Here is a 16287-nt window from a genome sequence, read left to right on the forward strand (position 1 = left end):
GGCCACCAGGGAACTCAAGACTATAGAATTTTCTGACAAAAGGACCTGGAAAGGCAACAATTCTAGAACAGTGGAATATTCTAGAATGCCTATGAATCTACGCCAGTAGGAGTATTTTTTAAGCCAGGGATTCTGGAATGCTGAGGACCATGGGACACAGGAACCTGGACTACTAAGAAATCTGGAACACAGGGGTATTCTGGAATGTCAGCCCTTCTAGATCATTAGAAAATTTGTTTGCATCCCAAGAAATCCATAATGGTGAGGGGTTCTGGATTGCCAGAGAGTCTAGAACATGAATCCGAGGCCTAAAAGGTGAGTGATTCTAAAATGTGAGTGTTGTGCATTGTCTGTGAATCTCAAACTCTGGAAATGTTTTTACACTCCAGAGTATTCAGAACACTGGGGGAATGTTTGAATGTTAGGCAGTCTAGAACATAGGAAAGGGGTTGGAATGTCACTATCTAGAATATGGGGATGGAGTTCCCGTCGTGGCTCAGCGGAAATGAATCCAACTAGGAACCCTGAGGTTGCAGGTTTGATCCCTGGCCTTGCTCAGTGGGTTAAGGATCCAGCATTGCCATGAGCTGTGGTGTAGGTCGCAGACATGGCTCAGATCTGGCGTTGCTGTGGCTGTGGCATAGGCTGGCAACTGTAGCTCTGATTGGACCCCTAAGCCTGGGAACCTCATATGCTGCGGGTGTGGCCCTAAAAAGAAAAAAGAAAAAAAAAAGAATATGGAGGTGTTTTGTAATGCTCACAGATCTAGAATATTGATAGTTGTTTCCATGCCAGGGAATCCAGAGCACTTGTATTTCTGGGGGTGCTAATGTTTCTAGAACTGAGAGAGAGAGGGAGGGAGGGAAGGAGAGAGGGAGAGACTGAGAGAGAGAGAATGTCTGAAAAATCTAGACATTAAAGACATTTCTTTGTTAATACCAGGATAAAACCCTGAGTGTGAGTACATACAAAGGGAGGAAGCTTCTGGAATGCCAAGGTTCTAGAACTCTGAGGGATTCTGAAGGGTTGAGATCATATCAGGATCCAGGAATGACACAGAAGCAACCCTAGGAGACAGAGGCACTGATAGGGAGGGATTAGGGGCTGGGAACTCCACAAATTCTGGGGGGAGGGGAAGCCAACGCCATCCCCGGAAGTTGCTGTGGTGAGCCAGAGGCTGTTGCCTAGCAACGAGCATTGAAGATGCCCTGGATCCCAAGCAGAAGGGAGAAATTTCGGCAGCGCCCCCAGCAAGCGCTCCAGCCACAGGGTAGGAGATGGGGAGAGGGGCGACAGGGGCAGGGACGTTCTGTCCTGCAGGGCCACTTTAGCAGGGATCACGGGAGCTACACGAAGACAGGGACACAGAGCACATATTCAGTGGGCAGAGCCAGGCACTCCATCACTGAGCCGCAACAGCCCACGAACGCCAGTGAGTGGGGCCTGAGAGCCGTCGTTACTGCTCCAAGGGGCTGTGTGTCCCTGGGTGGTGGGTGGGCCCAGGCTTCTGGGTTTCGGTGTTGGGTGGGTGGAGGCAAGGATTGCTGTCGGTGGCGGTAACATGTGAGTGTGGCTGTGTGAGTCAGCCCGTGTGCCTCACCGGAACGCAGGAGGGTGAAGGGGTCTCCTGCCCGCCTTGCACACTCCCCATCTGGAAGAAGAAACAGGAGTTGGGGGTGAGGGCAAAGCTGAATTGATTGCTGTCCTTAGTCTGTGGTCAGCTGTACGGTCTGGGCTGGTGGCCTAATACCCTCTGTGGGTGGAGCCTGGGATCCTCTGGTGGCAGGGCTCACAGTCACAGAATGGGAAAGCTTGAGAATAAAACGGCTGTGAGAGATGACGTTTGGAACCTCTGCAGGGGGAACAAACATGAAAAGAGTAGGGTTTGGGATCCTAAATGTGGGGCCTTGGCCCAATTCTCTGTGGGAAATGTTGTGGCCTAAAACTCAAGAGCGGAAGAGGGCACCTAGGGAGCAGCCTCTGAAGCTCTAGGGGCAGCGCCCTTGGGAGAGAGGTGGGGGTTTGTAATTCCATGGAGAGAAGACGGGGCCTTTAATACATAGTGAAAGGAAGGGGCTGGGTTTGAGACCCTCTTGAGTTGGGAGGGGCTTGGATCCTGGAACCTACGAAAATGGGTGCAGGTGGGGACCAAGGCCCTTTGTGGCTTGGGGCTCCTAATGGCAGAGTTCACTAGGAATGGAGGCGACTGGAATTCTCTAAGGAGAAATTCTGCAAGTCTGGAAGTAGGAGGGGGTGCCCTTAGGAGCCTTTAACGATTCAGACAGGGAAGAAGGTGTGATAGCCTCTAAGAGTGGTGGTGGAGAGGGATGCAATAGGAGGGCAGAGCCGGAGGCCTCTGGGAGCAGAGTCTGTGGGTCAGGGGAAGCCTGGGTCCTCTGAAGGGCAGAACCTACAGCTTCCCGAGGAAGCTATTTGTTGAGCCTGGAACCCCTGAAACACGGGGCCTTGAGAAAGAGCAGATCCTTCGGGAAGATCCAGAGTGGGCCTGGGACTCAGAGGGGCCAGACCTGGGGCTCAGTGTAGCGTCCGTTGGATCTTTCAGCATCTAAGTCAGTCTGGGAGCAAATTCGGATGGACTGCTCCCAGGACTGTCAGCCAACGGATGAGGTCTTTGAGTAGGAGTCTGGTTTAGGGGAACCTGGCCGCCGCCTACGCATCGAGTGGGAGGGGTCCCAAAACCTTTACGTTTGGGGCCTCTTCTTTGCCAGAGGGTTCACTGAGCCAGTACCCCCCACAGCACTGAGAAGTCCAGGCCCCAGCGCCCTATGCCCGGCACCTGTACCTTTAGCCCCTCCCCTGTCGCCTCCCGATTGGTAGCGCGGGCAGCGCCCCCTGGCGGCGCGGGGCTCTGATTGGCGGGAAGTTCACAGCCCGCGACTGGGACAGTGGAGAAAATGAGTCGGCCTCCGGCGGGGGCGGAAGGCGGGGCCGCGCCAAGCCGGACCCGCTGGACAGACGGGCCGCCTGGAGCGAGACTCCACGCCGGACACGATGCGGCTGCCTGGACCCAGCGGCCGCCGCCCCCTCCTGCTGGTGCTCCTGCTGCCGCTCCTTGCAGCCGCCGCCACCGCCGCCTCCGCCGCCCGCCCCAGCCAGGCCGTCGAGGTTGCGGTGATCCCGGGCCGCCCGGCCGGGTAAGCCCTGCTTCGGCCCCCTCTTCCTTGTGCCCCTTCCACTCAATAAGTCTGGCAGCCCAAGAAGACCAGGACTTTCGGATTTTGCCGCTGCGTCGGGATAGGGATGAAGAACCAGAGCCCTTGGATTTATTGGGGCCCTCTATTTCGCAGAGGTTAGAATCTGAGGTGTTCTGAGATTTCAAGCGGAGGGATTCTCCTCCCGTGCGGTAGAGACAGATACGGCTCCAGGGAATTCTAGAGTTTATTCGGAGGAAGGTCACAGTTTATTTGGGGATGGGGCTTTGCCTTCTAAGATGATGGATGGGGGACCGAGCTGGAAGAGGGTCCCCCAAGCTTCTTGGATGCCTAAAGAGGAAGAGTATGGGAAGTTATTAAGAGCCTTTATGGGGGACGTGAGATGTCCTCGTTTTCTAGGGTTGAGGAACCGCTGAATTAATTAAAAGTGACCTTTTCCTAATGTGTTAGGAAGACATGGAGTTTTGAGTGGATGGTGGAGCGGCTTGTGGAAAATTGTGTGGAGGTGGGGGGCCTTCAGATTTCATGAGAGTTCAGGATGCTCTAGTTTCCTAGAATTAGAGGATTCCAGGCTTCAATGAGGTACCAGTGATTTCGCGGCAAGAGATCCAGCATTTCCTATAGATTTGGGGTTATAGTCACTCTTCCTGTCTACGGGTGACGAGATCGAAGGAAACAGTCTGCCCAGTACTCCCACCCCCCGCCCTGCGGCCCAGCGCTCCGCTACAAAGGCCCCGGGCTCCGCTCCCGCCTCGGTCTCTGCGAATGCGTTTAGTAATCCGAGCCGCGCCGGGGGCGGGGCTGGGAAGGGGTTAACGCGGAGAAAAGGCGGGAGGGATGACGGCAGGATCGGGGTCCCGAAGGCTCCTAACCGGGCAGCCTCCTCCCTTACTGGGCCCCACCGGTCTGAAAAGTGTCCATACGCCCGACGTCCCCTTAGCAGCATCCCCCCATGACCCTTTCTCCCGGCCTGAGCGCGCGCCCTCGTCCCAGGTCCCCCTTAGCCTCAGAATAATGGATTTGTCTGGGGGGCCCCTTGGTTGCGACGCACTTGCGCCGGAGCTGAGGGCTCCGCCAGCCAGAATCTGAGACCCTCTGGGCGCGAAGATTTCTCCAAGAACTACTCCCTCCTGGTCAGGCGGGAAACGGAGGCCCAAAGACCAGGAGACGCTGGCTCCGGGACCCACGGCGTGGAAGGGCAGGAACAGGCTAGAACTCAGGCCTTGGGATTCCCACTGCTGGACTGTGGCTCCTGTATGCCCCTCCACCTCAGCACCCTCCTCAGGACCCACAGTCAAAGGAGGACGCCCTCCCCAACCTTTGAGGCCTGTGGAGGTGGCGCCACCTGCCGGTCAATTGAGGGATGACGGCTGTGTCCAAAACGGACGTGCGGAGAGGGCGGGGTTCTCGGTTCTCAGTCCCTGCTTGGAAGTGCGCTTAGAAATCCTGTCTTTTTTTTTTTTTTTTTAATCATTTTAAAACGACTTTAAAATGTCTTTTCCAATAATACCTTACTCAAAATATTTCAGAAGGGAAATAAAAGCGAGGTTGCTGTGACCTTCATCCCTGGATAGTCAATCAATATGCCTCCCGTTGTACAGATTGGGGAAACTGAGGCATCGAGTGCAGTGCCTCAAATTGGTCACACATGAATTTCGAGCGCCCTCAAGCTCTATCTTTGTATTGCCGCCCCTAAACTTCATTGCCCTTCTTTGGGGAGTTCTACAGCGCTAGGGGCTCAAGTGATTTCCACCTCTCGATTTATAGTGTTGCTGCTTGTCGCTGCTGCCCAGGCCGATCGCCCAGGAGGAGCCGCTGCTTCAGAGGTGGGTGCTTGTACGTGGGGGGAAATGTGGTAGGATCAGAGGAGCTGGGGGCTCCCTTCCCCACCCCTCATCCCAGCTGGAGAGCTGGATGCACTTGGAAAGAGGGACTGGGGTCACTTCCTTCTCCACTTAGTCCGTGGCTGTCTCTGAAGCCTCCTGCAGGGTCCGGAGCTGCTGGCCTGAAAAGTGCGTGGGCCCTCAGCGGTGCCTGACTCTGGTACCCCCAGAGCTGCCGAGCCCCAGCCCCAGCGTGAGGAAGAGACAGGTGTCCCTTAACTGGCAGCCACTGACGTGAGTGTGCAGATCTTCCCTACTAGATGCTTCCAGCTGCGCCACCCATTCCTGTGCATCTTTCTCTCCATTCCCTGGGTCTTCTCTCCCTGGTCTCTCTCTGTCAACTTGTGACTCTCTTTCTGGTTCTCCTTTTCCAGCCTATCGCCGTCTCTGGGTCTTTCAGTTTCTGTCTCATCTCTGTCTCCAGGTCCCTTTCTGTATTTGTTTTTTCCGTCTGTCTCTTTCCGTTTCTCTCATAGTTACCTGTCTTTTCACCTCTGTCTCTCTTACCTCCTCTCTCCCCCTCCCTCTCTCCCTTCCTCATTCCTGTTTCTTCCATCCTCTTTGTTTCTTCCAAGCCTCTAAAGGATACTCAAGGCCTGGTCCTTGTAAAGAGTTGAGGGGGACAGAGCCTCCGCTGGGAGACCTCCTGGTGTGGGAGGCCCCTTCCGGCCCCGGAGGGTCAGTGGAACCGAGGTGACAGTTCCTTCTCTGCCCCCTCCCATCCAGGCTGCAGGAGGCCCGAGCTCTACTGAGGCGACGGCGGCCCCGTGGCCCGGGGGCCCGGGCACTGCTGAGAAGGAGGCCCCCACAGCGCGCCCCTGCCGGCCAGTCCCGGGGTAAGAACATCCGCCCTTCCTCCGCCGGGGGGCGGTCGGGGGGGGGGGTTCCGGGCCAGATAAAGCCGTCTGGTTCCCACGGTCCTACTGCCGCCTAGCCGCCCCCCCGTTGCAGCTCAGCACCCCTCCCCAGGACGCAGCCCCCTCTAGGGACCCAGGCGTCCGGCCGCGTGAGGTGAGCCCGGGACAGGACCAGACGCTGGCCAGAGGCGCTGACCCACGGGGGTGGGGCCGGGAAGCCAAGCGTCCGGGCTCCCCGCGGCCGAAGAGGGGGGCGCTGTCCCGGCAGAGAGCACAGCTGAACTAGCCCAGACAACAAAAGCGATTGTGCGGGTTGGCGCCTGCCAGGTCACCGAATGCCCAAAATTGCGGGGCGGCTAGGGGCCAAAGGCCTCCCACTGCTTTCCTGCCCCTCCTCCTGCCCTCCTCTCGCTCCAGTTTTCCACCCCTGGGCTAGCACACCCCCTAGTCTCAACCACCCTCAAAAGTCCCCCTCCTGTCGTGGCCTTCAGCCCAGATGTGTCCCCTCCTCCCTAAAGTCTTCCAGATGTGGGCCTCCAGCCAGATGTGAGGACCCCCGCCCACAATCTCACTCCACCGTTCCCCCTAATCCATTCTGACTTCTCCTACCAGGTGTGAGGGTCCCGGTCAGATGTGACCGCGTCCTCAAATGGGCCCCTCCAGCGTTCTGCCCACCATCCAGACCCCCAATTCCTTCATGTGCCCAGGTGCACGACCCTTCTCCTCTTTCCCAGATGTGCCACCTGGCTGCCCAGATGTGCCAAGACAGCTGCCTACCCAAACGAAGCCCCTTTCTCTGCGACTAAGGCAGCGGCAGCCTTTAGCCTCCTCCCCAAATGCGGCCCCCACTACTCTTTCCTCTTTACGGATTCAGCTCTGTCGGCTGGGAGGGGTGGGGGGGGGAGCAGACCGGCGCGCCCCCACCTGTTCCCTGCCCCGCCGCTCCCCTGCGGGCCCCATTCACTTGTTGGTGCGAGGCGGGGGCTGAGGGGGCGCCCCCCTCCCCGCTGCGAGTCTAGCGCCCAGCCTGCGCGCCTCTGGCTGGGCGCCCAGCCCCACGCGCCCCCGCGCGGCCGCCGGGGAGGGAGTGGTGGGGAGGGGGGGGCCTGAGCGGGGGCGCGGCCGCCCTCCCCCGCGGGCGGGCGGGCGGGCGCGGCCGGGCCCCTCGGGCGGGCTGGGGCGGCGGCGCGGCGGAGCGCGGCGCTGCAGCCATGGCGGGCGGCGCGCGGCTGCTCTGGGTGTCGCTATTGGTGCTGCTGGCGCTGCTCCGGCCGCAGCCCGGGCTGGGCCGGCCCCAAGAGCGCCTCCGCGTGCGCTTCACCCCGGCCGTGTGCGGCCTGCGCTGCGTCCATGGGCCCACCGGCCCCCGCTGTACCCCGACCTGCGCGCCCCGCAACACCACCAGCGTGGACAGCGGCGCGCCCGGCGGGGCGGCCCCGGGGGGACCCGGCTTCCGCGCCTGTGAGTGCGGGGTGGTGGTCCCAAGGGAGGGCTTTCCAGGGGGAGGAGGATCCCCGGGGATGGAGGCGACAGCCCCCCCGGGAGAGGGAGCCCGGACGCCTCTGCAGTGGTGCTGGGGAGTCCCCGGCGGCGTGGTTAAGGAAGAGAGCCTCAGGTTCCTGGCTTTGGGGGTTGGGTCCTGAGGCTCTTGACTTCGCAAGCAAGGAGCCTTCTCAGGGACCTGTGGGTCCCAGTGAGGGGCTTGGGGCTGACTTTCATTCCTTTGAGTCCAAGTGAGGAATACCAGAATTGAGGGGCTTGGGAGTTTGGGGGAAGGGGGTCCGGAATTCTGAGACTGTAAGTAAGGGGTCTCCAGAGTCCAAGAGAGAGGTCCAAGGCCGGGGTGGAGTGGGGAGGTGTCCCAGTTTCTGCGTCTTTGGGTGGGAGAAAAGTCCAAGACGGGATGCCTGTGAGGAGGGGGATTGGGGTGATCCAGAGAGCTGAGAGGGGAAGAGTCCATAAAAGGGTCTCTGCAGGACCCTGAGTTGCAAGGGTCGCACGTGGGAGAGCAATCCGGGCAAGAGGCCTAGGGGAAAGGCGCCCCCTGGGGGCAGAGAAAACAGAAGGAGGGTGCTCACAGGGCTCCCCTAGAGATGGGGCTTACCGGGGTGGTGGGGGGGGTCAGGTGAGATGGGGGCGTAGGCCACCTGTTGGCCCCAGAGTGTGTTGGTGGGTGGGCTCTCAGGCGTCCGGGCCTACCTGCCTCCCACCCGGGACACCCTTTGGAGTGGGGAGTGGGGGCCCCTGGCGCCGAGAACTCGCCCATCCTGGCCCCCAGCCAACCCAGCCCTGGCCGGCGTGAGCTCATCTCGCGCCTGAGCCCCCGCCTGCTGCCACTCCCTCTCTCCTCCCCTTCCTCCCTCCTTCCTTCACTCCCTCCCAGCCCAGCCTCAACGCGCCCGTGCCAGGCGCCGTGCCCAGGCGGGTGCCAAGCCCCTGGAGGCACAAGGAGGGGCCTGTGAAGGGGGGCTGACCTCGCGAGGACCTCAATGTCCTCAGCTCCTCATTCCTCCAGGGGCCCGGGACATGGAGTTGCCTGTGCCCATCTAGCGGCCCGCCCTGGGTGTGGGAACCCTCAGGGAGCTGGGCAGGGGGGCATAGATCCAGGCCAAGAGAAGACGGAGAAACGTCTTTGGAGGCCAGGCAATGAACCCAGACCTAGCTGGATTACCAGCACCGCCAGCAGAGACCCTTCCTATTTTGGAATCTTGAAGCATAGTTAAGCCTCTCCTAGGCCTGCTACTCAATTAAGGACCGCTATTAGAGCACCCTGGAGTCCTGGCCTGACTTCCCGAACTCGGAGAGCCCAGAATCTCTGCCCTCAGGGCCTAAGCCCCTCTGCATTCCTATCAACAGACTCTGGAGACCAACCCCTCCGGTGAAATTCCCTCTCCTTCTCTGATGTAATCTCCCCAAACAGTGCCCCTCACCAGAGAACGGAGTGTTGTCCCTCAGCTATTCCTTCCCACTTCCAGGGGAAACACGATTACAAAGCCTCTGCAGAGATAACTCTGCTCCCTAGCCAAATTCTCTTCCCACAGAAGGCTCTCATTTTCTTATGTTTCCAACTGAGTCCCATCCGAGATCCCCAATTCCTGTCTATCCAAGTCCTTCTCTTCCAACTGGCTCCCTCCTTAGGAACTTCTTATCCATCTACAGAGAAACCCAGAGTTGCTCTCTGCTAATTCTCCCAGAATAACCTCCCCCAAGCAGCTGAAAAGACTTGGGTACCTGATCCTTTAGCTGAGAGGCGAAGGGGGACTCCACAGTGTCTGAGAGTCCTCCCAGATAATTGTGTGCCAGAGACCCCCCCGGAATCCCACTTCTCCATCTAAACCTTGTTCTCAGCACCCTCAACCTGGGCATTCCCTAGAAGACACTACAGTCCTATTTATTTCGGTAACTCTCCCCAAAAGGTCTTAAGGGATTCCTTCTGTTGAAGGGTGCCTTAGTTTCCTCTGGGATAGGCTTCCTTTCTGTTCCAGAAGCCTCCAGCAGTCTTTGAACCCCAGAGTGCATCCCTCTAGTTAACTGACCTCCTCCCACAAGTCCAGTCACTTTACCCTTCTAAATTGAGGGAGCTCCCTCTATGCCTTCCTCTCTCCAGTGTGTGGCTCAGAATCCCACACACGCCTTCCTGGGCGGCCCCGGCCGCTTGCCCCCTTCCTCCCCTCCTCACAGCTGTCTCCAGCTGTTCTAGGCCTCCCCGGGGGAGAAAGGGAGGAGGCGCCGTCGCGGGATACGTCCGGCCTTTTTTGGCACAGCGGGTCCAGGGCTCCCCAAGGGTCCGGAATGCGGAGCCGCCGCCCTGCCCCCGCCGCACCCCTCTCTTTGTTTACCCCGCCGCACAGCTGGCAGTGCCCCGCCCAAAGGTGGCTGGGGGCCCAGCGAGAGCGCGCAGAGGGGAAAGCAAGCGCGTTCCCGCTGGCCCCTCCCCGGGCTACTGGAGGCGGGAAAGCAGAGCTAGAAACCCGGAGCCGGAGCCAGAGGGTAGGTGGGCGGAGACAAAGTGAGGTGGGTGGGGCTAGGATGCCGGGACAGCCGGGAGGTGGAGTAGCCTGAACCGGGCAGATTAACTTGAGGAAAGGGAGGTGGGTGGGGCTAAAGGCAGCAGGTTAGGACAGGGCTCAAGGCCTTGATAGACCGGGTTTACGATCCCTCGGGTAGACGAAGGGGATGTGGGCGAGGTGCATAGAAGGGGGGCCGGGGGGGAATGCTTCGCCTGTGGGCGGAACTTGAACATTTTGAAGCAAGCCAGACAGGGTGTGAGCATGCCTAGAATGGTAAGGAGAGAGTTGCGAGCGTGGAGTGGTGCCGGGGAGCGGCTAAAAATGCGGTTTTATTTTTTTAATTCATTTTTTGTCTTTTTAACGCCGCACCCGCGGCACATGGAAGTTCCCAGCCTAGGGGTCGAATTCGAGCTTACCCCGCAGCCACAGCAACTCCAGATTCGAGTTGCGCCTGCGACCTACACCACAGCTCATGGGCAAGCCGGGTCCTTAACCCACTGAGCCAGGCCAGGGGTCGAACTCGTGTCCTCATGGATACTAGTCGGGTTCATTACCGTTGCGCCAATACGGGAACTCCTAAAAATGCGGTTTTAGTCAGTGGAAGTGACCTGCGCTGGGTCTGCCGGGCTGGGACGGTAAAAATGCTCGGACTTAAATTCGAAGTAGGTGGCGCTGAGCCTATGGGCGGGACAATACCGGGCGGGGCTAGTTCTGGAGACTCAGCCAGAAAGTGGAACACGAGAGGGAGGGAGGGGTGACAGGAAAGTGAATGAGGATCTAGAGAGTTTGATGAGAGGACCCAGTGGGCGAAGCTATACCACCAAGGGCTGTTCGACTGGACCCAGCCGATGCAAGGGGCCAGTGTTAATGGGAGATGACGCGAGACAGCTCGTGGAAGAACGACTTAGAACTGAGTGATACCTTTGAGACTGTAGTTACAATGTTGGGGACTTAGTTTGGGTGCAATAGTTCCCCCGGGGGGGGCTGCAAGGAGGGTTGCAGGCCCTGAGTGTCCTCACTCTCCCCCTAGTCCTGTGTCCCTTGATCTGTCACAACGGAGGCGTGTGCGTGAAACCTGACCGCTGCCTCTGTCCCCCGGACTTCGCTGGCAAGTTCTGCCAGTTGCACTCAACCGGCGCCCGACCCCCGGCCCCGGCCATGCCAGGCTTCACCCGCTCTGTGTACACCATGCCACTGGCCAACCACCGCGACGACGAACATGGTGAGGGGAGCGTGGCAGTCCCCTCCAACCCCTCTGTCCAGCCCCATGCTGTTCCTCTGACCCGCATCTTTCCTGCCTACCCCTGAGTTCTCTTCCAAGGCGCCCTTTCCCCCATTCCTAGTCCCAGTTGGTGAGAATCTGTATAGACACCACTTTTCCCTGCCGTGCCTCTCTCCAGGCGTGGCGTCTATGGTGAGCGTCCACGTGGAGCACCCGCAGGAGGCGTCGGTGGTGGTGCACCAGGTGGAGCGTGTGTCTGGCCCTTGGGAGGAGGCAGACGCCGAGGCAGTGGCGCGGGCCGAGGCGGCGGCGCGGGCCGAGGCAGCAGCGCCCTACACGGTGCTGGCACAGAGCGCTCCCCGCGAGGACGGCTACTCGGATGCCTCAGGCTTCGGTTACTGCTTTCGGGAACTGCGCGGAGGCGAAGTGAGAGGAGGCCGGTGGGGAGGGGCCCCGAGCAAGCCACCGCGCGGGGGCGCGCTCACCCTACGCTTCCCCACAGTGTGCGTCCCCGCTGCCCGGGCTCCGGACGCAAGAGGTCTGCTGCGGAGGGGCTGGCTTGGCCTGGGGTGTTCACGACTGTCAGTCGTGCTCAGAGCTCCTGGGTAAGCCCCAGGACCTCCCCGGGGTTATCGGGGCGGGGAAAGGGTGAGAACCCCGCCGCTCCTGTACTCTGCCCATAGATTACCCGCCCCCCACTCCAAAATTCTAGCCACTTCTACCCCGTCGTGGAGATCATTTCCAGCCTAGATCTATCCACACCGTTTTCTGACATTGGCTACCCTGTCCTCTCCTCGCCTTTGTGCCATAGCCCCACTCATGCACATTGCCGACTTAAAGCTGACTTTGCACTCAGACTACACCCAATGCCTTTGAGTTCCTCCCACCCCATTTTCATCACTTCGCACTCCATCCTCCATCCACCCGCCCCTGGCCCACCTATCTCCTTTCTCCACAGGTAACTCCGACCAAGCGGGCGCCCCAGATGGGCCGTGTCCAGCTGGTTTTGAAAGGGTTAATGGGTCCTGCGAAGGTGAGCTTGGGCAGTGGTGGGAGGAGCTTGGCTTTAGGGGCGGGACTGGCAGGGAGCTTGCCCCTGACTCCACTGGGACCACCCCATCCCTCGCAGATGTGGATGAGTGCGCGACAGGAGGGCGCTGCCAGCATGGGGAGTGTGCGAACACGCATGGCGGGTACACCTGCGTGTGCCCCGACGGCTTCCTGCTCGACTCGTCCCGCAGCAGCTGCATCTGTGAGCCCTCGCGGCCTGAAGCTGGGTCCCATATCCTCTCTGCCCACAGGCTGGAGCATCCCTGGGTCTAATTCCCTTAGATACCCACCCCCATCTCCAGACTCCCAGGTCTCTCCAGTCACTCTTAGGTCCCTCTCAGGACGTCTCAGGCTCTCATACACCCCCAGACTCCGCGGACCTTCCTCAGCCCCTCTAAGAATGCCTCAAAGCTTTTGCATACTGATCCCTTCAGATCCCCAGACTTTCATCAGCTCCTCTCAGAGTCCCATATGCCCTCATCTTTCTCCACCACCAGACCTGCTTCAGATTCTGAGATCATTCCCAGATTTTTTCATTCACCCCCACAGACTCTCCTCTGGCCCCAAACCCTTCTCAGACCTCCAGACCCCTCAGCTCTTCCTCAGACTCTCTCAGAGCTCCCCCAAATACCCCTCGCACCCACCGAACCTTCCTTGGGACCATCCCCCACCCCCAACTCCCCTAGTCCCTCCCCCCACCCCCCACCCCCGCACTCCCAACCCCGTCCTAAAGAATTTCCTCTCCCTCTCCCAGCCCAACATGTGATCTCAGAGGCCAAGGGGCCCTGCTTCCGCGTGCTCCGCGACGGCGGCTGCTCCCTGCCGATTCTGCGCAACATCACCAAGCAGATCTGCTGCTGTAGCCGTGTGGGCAAAGCCTGGGGCCGGGGTTGCCAGCTCTGCCCACCCTTTGGCTCAGGTGAGCGCCCCCTGTCGGGCCTTCCCCAGACTTAGCACCAGCGGCCCCATTTGAGTAGAAAAGCCCCCAGTCTCTGAGCCAATCTACCTTCAGACTAGACTCCACCCAGACCCTCCCGCCCCATCTTGGGCACACTCAGAGGTGAGACACTCGACTTAGAAGTTAGGCTGTGTCGACTGGCTGATCGTCACCCCCAGGCTTGGCCTGCCCTAGCCCTAGAGATTTGCTGCCTACCCAATCTTGTCCCCAGGCTTTGGCCAAGTCCCCAGCTCCTGAGACACTGCCTTCAGTCTAGGCTCCACCTTGGGCTCCGCCCCCAGCATGCCTCTCCCAGGGATACCTCCCTGGCAATCTTGCTTCTGTATAAAACCAGACCCCTCAATAGATCTGTTTTCTGGTCTTCAAATCCATCCCTACAGACACCAAACCAGACCCTGCCCTCAAGGCCTATCACTACTACCATCCCAAAGAGGGGAAAACATCCTTGGCCCGCCCTTAGCCTCTGAGACATCCCATTCTTTGGCCATAGTACAACCCCATCTCAGCACCAACTCAAACCCCTGGCACACTCCCAGGCCAAACCCTACCCTCAGTCAAGGCCAGACTCCAGACCTTTCTCCTCTCTCTCTTCCGAGCATCTCTCTTTTCCTCTCATTCTCCCTGCTCCTCGCCCTTTCTCTGCTCATCTTCCTCTCTTTCCTGTTCTCAGAGGGTTTTCGGGAGATATGCCCCGCTGGCCCTGGTTACCACTACTCTGCCTCTGATCTCCGCTACAACACCAGACCTCTGGGCCCGGAGCCACCCCGAGTGTCCCTCAGCCAGGCCCGGGCCCCATCCTCCACCTCTCGGCCACCCGCAGGTGAGCTGGCTTCTGGAGAAGGGGGTGTGGATCTCCAGGGGGCTGCCCCAGCCCCATAGGCAAAAGGGGAGGAGGAGCAGGGACACCCAGATCCAGGTCTCCACTGGTGATACCCCTTCTTTACCAGGCTTTCTGCCCACTCATCGCCCAGAACCCCGGCCTGAGCCTCGGCCAGAGCTCCGGCCAGAGCCCCGGCCAGAGCCCCGGCCACGCCCTGAGCTTCCTCTGCCCAGCATCCCTGCTTGGACAGGTCCTGAGATCCCTGAATCAGGTGCGGTAGAGGGACTGAGGGCACTGCTGGGGGTATTACAGGCAGGAATTCTGGGAGAGAGGGCTCCAAGATGAAGATTCAATGGAACATATGGGGAAGTGACCACCAGAAGAGTTAAGGAATGGGTGGGAAAAGATAAAGTTTGAAGCGTGAGGTGGTAGTTACATCAGGAGATGGATTCAGATAGGTCTGGGTGCGAGTTCTCTGTCAATTGGGCAAGTCAATTTAAATTCCCTGAGCCTGGAGTTCCCGTCGTGGCGCAGTGGTTAACGAATCCGACTAGGAACCATGAGGTTGCGGGTTCGGTCCCTGCCCTTGCTCAGTGGGTTAACGATCTGGCGTTGCCGTGAGCTGTGGTGTAGGTTGCAGACGCGGCTCGGATCCTGCGTTGCTGTGGATCTGGCGTAGGCCGGAGGCTACAGCTCGGATTCGACCCCTAGCCTGGGAACCTCCATATGCCGCGGGAGCGGCCCAAGAAATAGCAAAAAAGACAAAAAAAAAAAAAATTCCCTGAGCCTCAATTTCCTCCTCTGTACAGTGGAGTGCATTGTGAGGCTTCAATAAGCTGTCTCTGAAATATCCGGCGCATAGTAAGTGCTCAGTTGATGTTAGAGCAATAATTCTCATGGAGAACACTAAGAACGTATCTCAGGTAGAGGGCTGAGGAGCAATCTATTTTATTTTTATTTTTTAATTTTATTTATTTACTTATTTTTGTCTTTTTGCGATTTCTTGGGCCGCTTCCGCGGCATATGGAGGTTCCCAGGCTAGGGGTCGAATCGGAGCTGTAGCTGCTGGTCTACGCCAGAGCCACAGCAACGCGGGATCCGAGCCGCGTCTGCGACCCATAACACAGTGTACAGCAACACGGGATCCTTAACCCACTGAGCAAGGCCAGGGATCGAACCCGCAACTTCATGGTTCCTAGTCGGATTCGTTAACCACTGCGCCACGACGGGAACTCCAGAAGCAAACTATTTTAAAAAGGAAACTTTGGCGTGGCATTGTGAGGGGAATCAGGCAGAGATGAGAACGTCCTGTGGTAAAGGAGAGGGGCATGGCAAGGGGAAGACGCTTGAGGAGGGACATCCAGAAAGGTGTTTTAGGCAGAGGATCTGACGGACAGAGGATTCCTAGACGGGCAAACTCTGGCTCTCTGGACCCCCGCAGGTCCCTCTGCAGGCGAGTGTCAGCGCAATCCCCAGATCTGCGGCCCTGGACGCTGCATCCCCCGGCACGGTGGCTACACCTGCGCGTGCGACTCTGGTTTCCGGCTCAGCCCGCAGGGCACGCACTGCCTCGGTGAGCCAGGCGAAGCGGGAGGAAGGAGGCGGGGCGCGCGGCTCCACCCGGTCACCTCCTGACCCGACCCCTCCGTACCCTCAGACGTGGACGAATGTCGCCGCGTTCCCACGCCCTGTGCTCCTGGGCGCTGCGAAAACACACCAGGCAGTTTCCGATGCGTGTGCGGTCCGGGCTTCCGAGCTGGCCTGCGGGCTACCGAGTGTCTGGGTGAGAAATCGAGGCTCCGCCCCTGCCGGGTCTTGCTCCCGCTCTCCCTCCTCAGCCGTTCCCGCCCCCGCATGCTTCGCCACGCCCCTTCCGTCTGACTACCGCCTTGGCCAGGTCCCTGGCCCCGTCCCTAGACCAGCTCCCGCGCTCACTTCGGACCCACCGCTGCCTCTTCCCGGTCCAGCTGGCCCTTCCCGTCCGGGCCCGCCCCTGCCCTACTACCGCGCGGGCGCTCGCCCAGACTGGGTCACGGCCGGCTCCGCCCCTGGCCCCGCCCCTTCAATACTCCGCGCTCGCCCCAGCCCTCTCCCAGGCCCTCCCCTGTGCCACAACGGCTGCCCCCGATCCCTTGACCATGACTCCTGATTTCCACCCTACCACACCAGTGCCGCGTCCCAAAACCACCCCTTCCCTCGCTCCTGCCTTCCCTTTGCTCCGTCCCCACATCTGCCCTTCGCGACATTGCCCTTCCCAGGCCCTGCCCTCCCTAAATTGCTTCCTAATTACGTCTCCCCTCTCTGCCTCTGCCCT

At 59.5% G+C, this 16287-nt stretch overlaps 1 protein-coding gene across 28 annotated transcripts in view; it reads left to right on the forward strand.

The window, feature by feature from the left end:
* The first annotated feature begins 1226 nt into the window (after positions 1–1226).
* LTBP4 (latent transforming growth factor beta binding protein 4) overlaps positions 1227–16287 on the forward strand; it is a 32264-nt gene continuing 17203 nt past the window's right edge. For 2 of the 28 annotated variants that reach the window (XM_084960951.1, XM_084960955.1), the window contains exons 1-14: positions 1227–1432; positions 4941–4999; positions 5152–5290; positions 5783–5892; positions 10954–11145; positions 11324–11571; positions 11648–11750; positions 12104–12178; positions 12275–12397; positions 12950–13114; positions 13824–13973; positions 14101–14244; positions 15415–15546; positions 15631–15756. In XM_084960951.1, coding sequence (XP_084817077.1) covers positions 11082–11145; positions 11324–11571; positions 11648–11750; positions 12104–12178; positions 12275–12397; positions 12950–13114; positions 13824–13973; positions 14101–14244; positions 15415–15546; positions 15631–15756 — 1330 coding nt within the window. In that variant the 5' untranslated portion in view covers positions 1227–1432; positions 4941–4999; positions 5152–5290; positions 5783–5892; positions 10954–11081. Of the gene's footprint in view, positions 3311–4232; positions 4525–4940; positions 5000–5151; positions 5291–5782; positions 5893–7105; positions 7375–10953; positions 11146–11323; positions 11572–11647; positions 11751–12103; positions 12179–12274; positions 12398–12949; positions 13115–13823; positions 13974–14100; positions 14245–15414; positions 15547–15630; positions 15757–16287 lie in introns of those variants that run through there. The other 26 variants (XM_084960932.1, XM_084960933.1, XM_084960935.1 and 23 more) reach the window with 18 other exon arrangements.

This window comes from Sus scrofa, chromosome 6 (assembly GCF_054392235.1).
Source record: "Sus scrofa isolate SSC_HxYL_T2T_F1_AM1 chromosome 6, Sscrofa_HxYL_maternal_Yorkshire_Landrace_v2.0, whole genome shotgun sequence".
In the NCBI taxonomy this organism is placed as follows: domain Eukaryota; kingdom Metazoa; phylum Chordata; class Mammalia; order Artiodactyla; family Suidae; genus Sus; species Sus scrofa.